Source organism: Motacilla alba, chromosome 4, assembly GCF_015832195.1.
Source record: "Motacilla alba alba isolate MOTALB_02 chromosome 4, Motacilla_alba_V1.0_pri, whole genome shotgun sequence".
Lineage (NCBI taxonomy): Eukaryota > Metazoa > Chordata > Aves > Passeriformes > Motacillidae > Motacilla > Motacilla alba.
The window spans coordinates 18504994-18517576 of NC_052019.1; the positions used below are offsets into that span (position 1 = coordinate 18504994).

General features: G+C 34.0%; 1 protein-coding gene across 4 annotated transcripts in view; it reads left to right on the top strand.

Annotated features, from left to right (window-relative positions):
• Positions 1-12583, top strand: part of TBC1D19 (TBC1 domain family member 19) — a 51499-nt gene that overhangs the window by 17020 nt on the left and 21896 nt on the right. For all 4 annotated transcript variants that reach the window (XM_038135889.1, XM_038135890.1, XM_038135891.1 and 1 more), the window contains 7 exons: positions 2068-2142; positions 3109-3172; positions 4118-4164; positions 5752-5862; positions 6672-6744; positions 7522-7560; positions 10071-10183. In XM_038135889.1, coding sequence (XP_037991817.1) covers positions 2068-2142; positions 3109-3172; positions 4118-4164; positions 5752-5862; positions 6672-6744; positions 7522-7560; positions 10071-10183 — 522 coding nt within the window. The remainder of the gene's footprint in view (positions 1-2067; positions 2143-3108; positions 3173-4117; positions 4165-5751; positions 5863-6671; positions 6745-7521; positions 7561-10070; positions 10184-12583) is intronic.

A 12583-nucleotide genomic window follows, 5' to 3' on the forward strand; every position in this document is an offset into this window, starting at 1 on the left:
ATAATCCAGAGTGCAGCACAGGCTTGGGTCTACCTGTCTGGGGAGCAGCCTGAAGGAAATGAACCTGAAGGACCTAGTTGACAGCAAGCTTTATATGAGTGGAAAGTGTGCTGCTGCATCAAAGAAAGGCAGTAGGATGCTGGGCTACATCAATATGGGCATCACCAGCAGAGATAAAGAAGTCATTGTCCCACTCTACTTAACACTAGTCAGGTCACATCTGGAGTACTGTGTTCAGTTTTGGTTCCCACTGTACTGTAAAGAATGTGGACAGACTGGAGAGGGTCCAGAGAAGGGCCACAGAGATGTTCAAAAAACTGGGAAGCCTGACGTGAGGAAATGCTGAGAGAGCTGGGTTTGTTCAGCCTTGAGAACTGGAGGCTTAGGGGGGGAGACCTTGTTCCAGTATTTAAAGGATGGCTACAGAGAAAATGGAGACTCCTTATTACAAGAGTCACATGGAAAAGATGAGAAGTAATGGGTACAAGTTACTCCTGGGAATATTCTGATTGGACAGAAGAGGAAAATTTTTCACATAGGTAACAGTCAGCTATTGGAATAATCTCCTTAGAGAGACAACATTGGACACATAGGATTTGGCTGGACAGGAGGCTGGCAATCTGATCTAGACTACGCTTTTACCAAAAAAAGACTTTATCTTTGTTTTTGCTACAACTACCTGTGTATTCTCCATTTCCCCTTTCTTATCCTATATGGCCTAGTAATCTTCATGCTCTCTCACTCCTTATTTCTCTAGCAACAAAACCTCACTTCTTAGCAAAATAGTAAATGCTTGATACTACTACTTCGTGATAGGTGAACCAGTTTGTGGCATAGTATTGTGTAACTGCAGCATTTGAAAGGAATTTAAATATGATAATACAGTTAAAGAAAAATATTTTACAGAGTATGATAAAAAGTATGCCATTTGGAAAACATTCCTTACATTCAAAATCAGATCTGTTTTGTTTATACAAAAGAAAGTGAAGGGATGACTTGATTATGAGGAAAAATTTCCGGTGAAAGATAGCAAGTTTTTGATGGAAAAAGGGATGAGAGGATCTTGTAAATGATTGCTGAAATGAAACATTATAGACAAGAATTTAAAATTTTTTTAGCTGCCCTTCCCTTCATTTGCTTTCTGTCTAATAAACAGCAGCCTCTTTTGGACAGAACTTTGAGGAGCATGGTTAAACAGTAGCTAACTGTTGTAAAATTTGTGTCTAGAGCAAATTACAAACAATAAATAGAACTAAATGAAATTTGGAGGAGTCTTTGCATTCATGTGATTGAGGTCTGGCTTGTCATCCACAGAAAACTAAATTAAGTATAAAACCCACCAGGGGTGCTGTAATCACAGAAGCAAAGTACCAAGTCCATTGACAAGGAAGTCATTACTAATTGCCATTAATTTTAGAGGACTTAGCTATGGAGTAGGCACTATTGAAGCCCAGTGCAATTGTCAGAAGAATCTGGTTGCTTTTTAAACTGTCCACTGGCCACTGAGGTATTGTCTACCTCTGTTTTCTCTGATTAGACAACTATTTCCTGAGCATTGTGTTAGAGGAACTGTTTTTTTAAGCATTACAGAATACCAGATTTCTAACTTTCCTTAATTTCTGACAACATCTAAGATACTTTTTGTGGAGAAAGACTGCCAGTCTCTTCAGGCCCCAAAGTGGAGAAGGTATTTGCTATGCACAGTTGATTGATCTCTAAAAATTGTTTGAAAAATTTGTTAAATGTTGATCTATAAAGAAGCTTGATCACTAAACATATATAAAAATCAGTAATTGTGGAATACATGATTTTTGAAAGATATGAAATATGAACAACTAAATTTTCTGGTTCTTTTTTTGTGTTGTAAAGAATGAGATCTGTTTGATCTATTGTTTCTATGTAAAGAAGCATATAAATATTCCCTTCATATGTTTGCAGATGTCAGTCAGTGACTCTTGTTATCCTTTTATATATATCTGACTTCAAAAAACTGTTTGTTATTGCATAGTAAATTCAATTTTCAGGAAAAAGAAATTCCTTATATTTTATCTTTTGTGTGTATTTTAGGGAAGCTGGGAGAAGCGAATTCTGAAAAGTCTGAACAGCATGTCCACAGAACTCAATATCCCACTAGCACAGAAGGTAATGTGTTGTTAATTTTCTGTTTTCAGGCTGACATTTTCTCTGAAATTAAGCCTCATCTTGCACACTTGTAATGTAATTTTCATTTTAGACATGGTTATCAAGAGCCACAGGTTCAGCATCTAAATAATTATAATGCAGAATAATTTTCAGAGATGGTGGCAATGAATGTGTCAGCTCAGCTTGGGAGGAGATGAATGCTCTAGGTAGATTTTCCTCTTTGCTGTTGCAGTAGTTATCCTCTTGAGGGAGCAGCATGTTGGAAAGCTAATTGCTGTGTTCATTGCTCTTACAGAGTATTTTGTGTGCAGACTCAACTGTATAACTTGTTCAACCTGTGTGCAACACAAATGTGCTTTGTGTGCAGAGAAGGCTGTAGTTGAACTGGTACATGAGGAGTGAGAGATACTGCTACATTGCTGATTTTGTTTGTCATTCATTCTGGTCTGGTTTTTTTTTTTGGTTTTTTGGTTTCTTTTTAATTAATATGAAGGCTTTTTTTTAAATAGATCATGGAATTAGGGAGTAACTTTAGCATGTTTTGTTCATTCCCCTGTTTTACCTCTGTGATAGGTGGCAGAACCTCTATGGTTCATCATGAGCTGAAGGATGCTGCTGTATTTGGTTTTCATGGCTGCCAGGGACAGGAATTTGATAGAGTCCAACAGCTCTACGGAATGGGCAGTAAATCTTCAGTAACACAAAACTGAGTACTAAATATCCTAAATTCATTGCTAAACACATGAAACTATTTAATGGGCTTCTTTCCTTGCAGGAACTGAACTTGGGCTTTCCCAGTGTAATGTACCTTCAGGCTAGGGATAATTTGTTAGCAAACAAGTTTGTATTGCTATTTTGTAAAACATTGCATTAATGTATAGTTGAAATGAATACATATTTGAAATAAGCATTTTTATTCATTCTGTTAAAAAAAAAAAAAAAGAAGATACACTTTTTGTATTTCAGAGGCCTGCAAATGAACAAAAAGAACTGCTTAACAAATGGAATGAAATGGGAACTGATGAGCCAGGTAAGGTAAACTAAATTTACATGCATTAAATTTTTGTACATAGAAAGGAAGGATGCACATCTTACTTACCAGTCAAAGGTTAATCTAATCTCTTCAAGGCAAATTGATTTTGATCTTTCTTTCATTGGTTATGTGTCATTATGCATAAATAAATACTTCTTTCCTTGTTATTTTGTTTCAGGTTATTGTACTAACATTGAATCACTACTGAGAGGTTATTGTGTCATATTCCATATTCCAATGCTTTAGAGATTTATTCAACTAGAACTGAGCTCCTCTTAATGTAAACTCAGACTAACAGAAAATGTTCAGAACTGTGGATAATTAAGCTCAAGATGTTATCTTGACAAAAGATAAATATAACTCTTGCACAGAATAATCAGTGATATTATACTTGGGGAAAGCAAGGCTTACTCTCATGCTAGTTCATAGCCTTTAAAGGGATTAATCCTTTAAAAGGATTTTGCAGAGGTGCTGGTTTGTATCACACTACCACCTCTCTGATGGCAAACACTTTTCATGGATTTTTTAGTACTGCTCCTCAGTTTTCATTTGACAGCAGTGTGTGTAATTCAATAATCTAAGCTGTTAAAAAATACGCTGCTTTTGAAAATCATATCTTTCCTTAATTTAAGAGTGCTTCAGTCTGAACACTTTTGAGGATTAAGTAAAAGCTTCCTGTGACTACTGTTCTCTTCATAGAATCATGGAATGGTTTGGTTTGGAAGGGACCTTGAAGAACACCCTCCTCTTCATTTATCTGAGGTTTAAAAAAATAAGGCAAATATCAGTAGCATAATCGTGACAGAATATGTGGTAGTTGTTGCCATGATTTTTGATATTTGCTCTAATCTGTTATTTAAATTGCTAGATTGTGTTATAAATATGGCACATGTGTTTTTGATCTTTTGGTTTTAACATAGTATCATTGAAATCTTACTTCAGATCTAAGTCTTTTCCGGCCTGTTTATGCACCTAAAGATTTTCTTGAGGTAAGCCTCTATGAAACAATACTCAGCCATTGGCTTGTATCCATTATAGTCTTTTATATGAAGTGGGAAAAATAATTGCTAAGTGTATTTCATGCTACTTGTTATTTATAGCAAGTGAAATTTGGCATGGTTTTTATGAATCCATGTTTGGTTTACAAAACAAAACCTTGTTGTTCCTTTTTTTTAACCTGCAGTTTTAAATTGAACCTGTGATAAACTTCTCTAAAGCATAGTCTGGGTCCAGCTTTTTTTCCTTGGAGAGCCATTCTCAAGTGATTTTGTAAACCATTTTATATTTTCAATTCCAATATATTAAGCTCATAAATCACAATATGTGAAGCTAATAGACTGTTTGATAGTAGATTGCAGACTTGTATGCAGTTGTAATTGTAGGTCATCTAGGAAGGTTGTAAAAAATCAAACATGAAACAGGATTGTGTGGAATTTCAAGGCTTTTGTATGTAATCAAACTGGACCATTAAAAAATCGGTGACTATTGGAATCTTTAAAGCCATAAATGTCAGTATTATTCATCATTTTCTATGGCTCAAGCACAGAACACCATAGTAAAACAGTATTTACTACATATCACTCCTTCTGTTAAGTTAATCAAAACAATGTTGAAAATGTTTTATTTATTTTGTTTTCCACCATTGTACTAACAGCTGTGGTGTGTTTTTAATCTGGGATCTGTAAATAAATCCTTCTTTTTTTTTAGCTTTATTCAGTGACCCTCATGATCACTTTCTTTTTCTTTTATGCTGTTTTCTTTCCAGAGTTTGCAGTTTCTTTAAATTAACAAGTCTGACAGTGAGATTATATGGTATTAGAATACCAACAAGAGTGAGAACTTTAGAGGTACAGTGTTATGAGAGAATTTCATAAGAGCTGGAAATTCATGTTAGAAAGAATCTTTGCAGTTCAACATCATATAAAAATCTATACCTTGGAATAGCAGTATGTTAGAGACTGTAAATTCCTTTATAGATAGCAGTTACTTACCTTGAGGTGATTCTTTGGCCTTTAAATTATATTTGCTTTAAGTTTTCAATTCTGTAATTTCTTTTTTTAATATGAAAGAAGATATTTTGATATATTGTTGTTTAGTAAAGAATTATTTTAGGAGCAAGTTATGTAGCACTTTTATTGGAAGCTCTGTAAGATTGATTGTGTAAGAAGATGGATAGAAATTCTTTCAGAGAAAAGTAATGCTGAAAAATATCCTGGATACTGTAGCCATCACAAATATGTTGTTGGTATAGCTTACACGAGGAAGTAAATTTTAGTCAAGACATTACTAGGTAGCCAGCACTTAATTATGTATATTAAAATTTTTTTCTGCTTTTTTATTGAGCTGACTTTTCAAAGTAGACTATGTTAGCTTCTTTAAAAATTTCAATACTTTTTGATTTTAAAAATGTTAAGATATAATTTGATCATTTATGTGTGTATATATATATATACACATATATATATATACATAAGTTGTGGGAAACGATTTTATGCTGAATGTACTGTTTGTAATGCTGATGATGTTGAGAAGACTTCTGAATGTAAGCAAAAAATGACAGAGCTACAATTTTTAAGGTACTGATGAATCTTCGAAACCCAAATTATGAAAATGGAGAGCAGCCTAGTTTCAGAAATCATCTGGGACTAATTCAGGTTCCCTTAAAAGTTAAAGATATTCCAGAATTGGTAAGTATATTTTTTCTTGTAAGAGGTTTTTTTTCTTTCTAATGAAAATGGTTCTAACTAATAAAAATGAATATTAGTATCATCATAAATTTTTCCCTTTCAAAGTGAAAATCAATCTAAATATGTAGTTAAAATACAGAGCATAAAGAAGTTCTATGAAAAAATATTTTTAATGAAAAATAAAACATAAAAAGTAAAATTTGTGCCAGTAGAGAAGTTTTCATTTTATGCCACACAGGTTTAATTTGTGCCAAAAATACACTTATGTACATGTTATTCACTTAATCATTTTTCTTCTGTACAAGAAACTTCAAACTTGTAGCACATCTCAATTCTGCAGATTCTGTAGAAGATCAGTAGCCTGACAATGAGTTAGCTTCTGACTTTCTTCTCAATATAATTTTAAATCCCTTTATTGTCAGGTTGTAAATGAAAAGAAATGTTTGAGCACTAGTGTATTATATGGGAGAGTTTTTCTCAGTGCTTCACTGCTGAGACTTTTGCAGATTATATGCTAGTAGAAAAACCTTCACCTGGGTTGGAAAAGAGATGGGAATTAGAGATCCTTAACCCGATCTTTCATTCACCACTTCACTACACCCAGGTGTAGCTCATACTTGACATGCAAACTGGGTCTTACATGTAAAACTAGAGTAAGAATTGGTGTGAGATTCTATTTCAAAGGTATGCATTTAGAAGAACTTAATTTGGTTTGGAAAATAGTCACATTAAGCCTTTCAGAAGAAATCCCAAGTGATTTAAAGAATTAAACATATTAATTACTTTGTTATGGTTCTATTCCTTTTCAGAAAGAAGACTTTAGTGAACTAGGCTTAAATATAGGACAGCTAGGTATTGATGATTCAGCACAAGTGCCTCCTGGTAAGCTAATGCCATGCTCCAGTCATTCAAACAGAACACTAATGAGTAGAATCCTTCGAAATTATAAAAAAAAATTGTGTATTTTTCCCATAGAAAACTATAAATATTTGTTCTGTAACTATGATTGTAGGGATTTTCATAGTAAACTTTAGCTAATAATAGAAAACATTGCATATATGAAGAGTCACATTTGGAGAAGTTTTAAAGTCATTACCTTAAGTAGAGAACACATTAATTTCAATATGTTTGAACACTTCAAGATCTAGAGAACCACATTGCTTGTTTCTGGAAATACAGAAATTATCAGTAAATGTTAATCCAGCTAACAGATAGGTGTATTTATATATATATGTGTATATATATATATATATATATATACACAAATATACATACAAACATTTAAAATAACCATTGTCAAAATATTACAGGATATATCCATATATTAATACTTAGTAACTTAGTGTATAATCTCTGTTGGTTTTCCATGTATGAAACTCGTGCTGTAGGAAGAGGTTTTAAAACGGTCTTTCTACATAAAAATGGTGGAAACTTGCCTAGTTGAAAATCATGTAGTATAGTGCTGCTTTGATATTTTTGGTTTTGAAACACAAAATTAGTTTTTGAAAAAGAACTTTGGTGCAGGTTAACTTTTAGTGATGTTAGCAGTAAATAGCAACTGAATGTAATGATGTGTGTTAAAAATACGAAATACCTTATCAGCTGGGGTGTCTTTTTCATTTATTTTTTGCCATGCTTTTCTGTGTTTTTATTTTCTAGAGTTCTTTGAAAATGAACATGTGCGTGTTGGGCAGAAAGGTATGGATCTCTTTTATCTGTAATAAACTATGAGTAGTTAAGAATGCATTTAGTAAATTTGTATTTGCATGTACCTCTTAGAATTTTAGACTTAGACTAGCACAAAGCAGTATCAGTAATGCCATTGTAATTTAGATAGACAATCACTAATACTGTTATCATTTTGACAGGGACAGGGACAGAAATGCAAACATTTGCTGTCTACCTGTAGCTATCAGATAAAAAGCTCCACAGGTATTTCAATAAAAACAAAATAGGAAGCACATAGTCATCTTTTTGGTGGCAACTTAACTTATTTCACTACTGGATTTCAGTTTAAAATCAAAATTCTGTGGAGTCCCTCCTCTGCACACAAAGATCTCATTATTGTAATGGGATCTATGCCTTTGAATCAGAATAGTCTTTTCAATAATCAGTTGCAATTGCAGAATATTGCAGTATTAACAATTACTATTAGTATTCCATGTTAGCCACTATGGAATATTCAGTTACTTGTCTCTTTATACTGCTTTTTCTGAAAAGTTCCAGGATTGTTTTTGTAGGTTAAGAAATAACCTACAAATGAAGGGGAAGTTAAAAGAAATAATAATTTAATAGTTTAAGTTTGCTTATAGAAGAAGCATACAAGGAATGATTGAAATACATCAGTGTTTACTCATTACTGTCTCTTCTTATTCCTGCTGAACATTAGCATCAAAAGAAAAAATTGGCAGGATACTGTCCCAAAAGTGCTTCATCATAATTTTTTTGTTGCAGTAACAAAACAATGATCTTTCTTGCTTGCTTTCTTGCTTTCTTGCTTCTTTTGTTGTAGTCTTTCTGTCCTGCACTGTCAATTTTCTAATCCAAGAGCAACTAATTAGGTACTGTCCACCTCTCTGTTCTTTTCCCATTCTTCCAAATAAATGATTTTTTCTGGACTTCTTTAGCCATTCATTCAACTCCACATTGTCATTCACATTCGTCATCTCTTGTCTATACCAAGCAGCTCTATTCTAGAGAATGCCTTAGCTTTTCCTATATTCAAAGACTAAAAATTTTGTAAATATGTAAGTGCCTTGACCAAAAACTGAAATCCCTTTTCATTCACTGGGAGTCCTGCTGCATGATCTAACAGGTGTTAGTTATGACTTTGTTTGCCACTGAGGTATTGATTTTGGTTTTATATTAGATGTATTGCCAAGTCTGAGGATTTTATTGTATATACCAAAACTACTTACTATTGTATATACCATCTTGTATATACCAAAACTATTTCTTAATATTTTCTGTATCAGTAAGAAAAATAAGGTAAATACTCATGGACGCCAGGATGAATCACAGTATTTCTGATGTTCTGTGGGGAATGTAGGGATGGGGTTTTTTGCCCTCTTCATGCAGGAAAAAGGATCATAGAAATGTCTGTGTTAGAGCTCTGCAAGTTAAACAAAAATTTGACAAGCTGGTCTGTTCAGTATTTAAGCAAAAAGGGAAGGAAAGAAAAATCAATTAGATAGATATTTAATTCCAAACCTCATCCTTCTAAGTCATATCAGAGCAGATATTGTGAATATCAAATTCAGTGAGATACAGAAAAGTGAGCTGTTTCATAGAGACTTCAGAAAAATTAGAGGAAATGGATTAGGAAACTTCCGAGTAGCGGTCGAACACCTATGTAATGTCTAGATAATAACACGGAAATTTCTCCCAACTCTCTCATGTGAAAGACATTTTGGGTATCAGGGTACAGTTCATCACACACCCTTGGTGAGGAACACTTTTACCAGATTACAATAGCTGAAGATGTGAGTCTTTCAAGTTTATAGATTTAAGGAGGGAAAAAGATAATCTGTTCTATGGTATAAACAGTACTGCATTCAGCATGAGGCCCTTGTGACAGAGCAGCCTAAAGCTTCACAACAGTGACCCAAATAAGCAAACCTGTCAGCAGTAGAATACTTGTTTTATGTCAATATGAAGGCAAACCAATATCTTTCAACGTCTTTATCCTCTAGAGTAAATACACCAATAATGAGAGAATATGACAGTACACTATGGAATGGAAAATTCTGACCCCACAGTTATCTGTGAAGATACTCATGTAGTTGACATGGAAAGAAGGAAGACACAAAAAAAGTCAGAATGTGTGGCAGTCTCCTATTTGAACTGAGATACCACTCATAGTTAAACCAGGAGTATTTTGTGGCTGTAAATGGCTGCTTGTTCTGCATGATGCCAGCTTAGTAGCTGCAACTAGCCTTGATATAGTCATGTGTACATACTAAGTGCTATTTTATGACAAAGTGTAGTACAACCTTGTTGATTAGTACCAATTGTCTTGTTTCCCAAGGAATTACTTAAGAATTGCAGTGTGGAAACGTGATCTTTTCAGTATTTTCCTATTAGCTAGTGCTTACAGCATTGGTAAGCAATGCTTACAGCATGGTAAGCCAGTTTTTGAAGTTAAAAATAAAGGTATTTGATGGAAGTCTTACACTGCATCAACTCTTTACCTGCTTTGTTTATTGCAGTTTTAGCGGAGCAAGATAGTGCTGCAGCTCAGCAGTATGTTCGTCAGGGATGTCCAACAGCACTCCGAGCTGATCTGTGGGCCCTCATTCTTAACATTTCTAACCAGCCAGAGGTAAGTAGTGAAGGGAGAGTAAAATGTGAAGACTAGGTGAGGCAGGTATCTTCTAGTGATGTGTTTTCCAAAATAGAAATGCTCTACTGAGTTGTCACAGAAACTGATAAACATTCTATGACTTAAAAAGCTCTGTGCTGTGGTGAAGCTTTTGCCACTCTTTCTAATTTTTAATAGATATATGAGCAAAATACTGTAGAATCTGACCGACTCCTGAGATTTTCCTATACAATGCTGATTTTTTTTAGAAGGGAGAAGAAAAAATACCTGGGAAGACGACTGAACTGCTCATATCTTTGCTAAGTTTTATAAAAAGATGTGTTATATCTTTTTCCTGGTTGTTTGACCCTGTCATCAAATGGATTTACATATCTTATAAATTGCTTTATGTATTATGGTATATACTCTGCATAGGTACAATCAAATAGACTTATAGAGGAGCTGGTAAGATGTGGGTTGTTTCTTGTACTGCAACAGTTTTTTATTGTACCTTATATTTGAGGCAGGTCCTCAGCAATGAAATTTTTGCAGTATCTGAAGCCATGCCATAGTTATTATATTTAATGTACCTTAAAAAGTTAAATCCCTCTTTAAGGTCTTTGCCTAATTGGGGAAACTTTGATGTGAGGCTTTTATATGTACATAATGATTTACCTTGTGATAATTTTTTACACACTTAGCAAATTATACTTGTCAGCTATATATGAAAAAGAAAAATAAACTATTTTAAACATATACATTATTCTGAGACTGAGTACAGTAGAAATTTTCATTTCAGAGACATTCTGCTAGATCCAGAGCCTTGAGACTGAACTGAGTAGATTGTGTGAAAGGAATTAGAGGTGAGACAATACTTTGTGATTATGCTGAAGGAACTCCAGAAAGATGAGGGCAAGTGGCTAGAAAATGGTAATGATAACATTGAGACAAAGTGGTAAGGGCAGATAAAGTGATGCAGACTGGGAAATTAGTCTACTACTTTGAGATTGTTGAAATAAACGATTGAAAAATGGTGAAATACAAAATGCACCCTCAGTACCCATGGAAAACAAAGATTATCAAGTTGGGACAAGATACACTATGTTGAAGAAAATAATTTATGCTGTGAGGTAAGTGCATGTAAATGTTTTTCTTCATGCAAAACTGAAACTGTTCTTCTAATGTAACAGCTGTCATAATCTTCTGTCTTCTTTTCCAAGACTATTTTTGCATAGCATTTTTTATCCTGGGTTCTAAGTTAAAGTTGTTTTATGGGCTTTGAGTACATGCAGTTAAAGATCAGTTTTCTGAATGAGTCCTTGCAGGCTGCCCATGGATCAGGTAGAACAGCACGTGGGTTACCACAGCTATGTTATAAGCTGAATAGCCATGGTTCAGTTTAAGCATTGCATTAACAAATGTTTCTTACACAGAAGTAAGGTGTGACTACTGCCAAAATGCTAACACCCTGAGATGTCCTTTGTGCATAGACTGAATACATGGCTTTATTTTTTGAGAAGTATAGCAAAGCAGTTTCCATATACATGTAGCTGTTTTATAATCTGATGAATTTCATATTGATTTTATGGGTTTATCTAACACTTCCTTTCTCTACTTCTTGTGAATAGTTTCTCTGCTGGAGTTGAGTTGTCTGCAGATATTCCTTGCTGTAATATTTCTGATTTGCAATTTGAGTTCTATTACATTTATAGCTGTATGAATCTTTAAATCACATGAACTGTGAATTTCCTTTCTTTGATGTGAAACATTATGAGAGCTTGGTATGGGCAGCACTCTGTGTGCTAGCATCCAATATTCTTGTTTGGACAATTTTATTCAGTAAAGCTCAGCTGCTGTATAAAGCTAATATACAGCCAAGCAAGGAATGATACTAACAATCTAGCATTGTAATAATAAAAATGATAAACTGTGAGCTAGGTATGCAGGATTATTTAGAAATGTATAAACACACTGCCTGACAATGAATCGTTTCTCAGTTTTCATTTGTACTGGTACACTTTAGAGGAACTGTGTTAAAAGAGCCTTTTTAAGTTTGCAAAGACAAACATTTGAAGGTGAACAGTGTCACAGTTAATATTGTCTGTGTAAACAGTCCAATTTGCTGCATATATACTTTAATCATGTGGTCTTGAATCACGGAATCGCAGTTATTTCCTGTGGGCTGTCTGTCTCATTGCATGAAATGGATGGCACCCACTTACTGAGAATCTGTTTAATTTTTTTTCCTTCTATTCATAGTGTTACAGAGTTGTTTAGTCTCTGCATGCTACTGAAACAGTGCTTAGGAAAGAAGTTTGTTTATTATCTGATAGGCTTTTTCTTCTCCCTCTAAGTTTTTTGAGTTAATAGGTGGAAAATCTTAATTCTGAAAATTCCAGCATGGAAAAATCAGTAATGCTT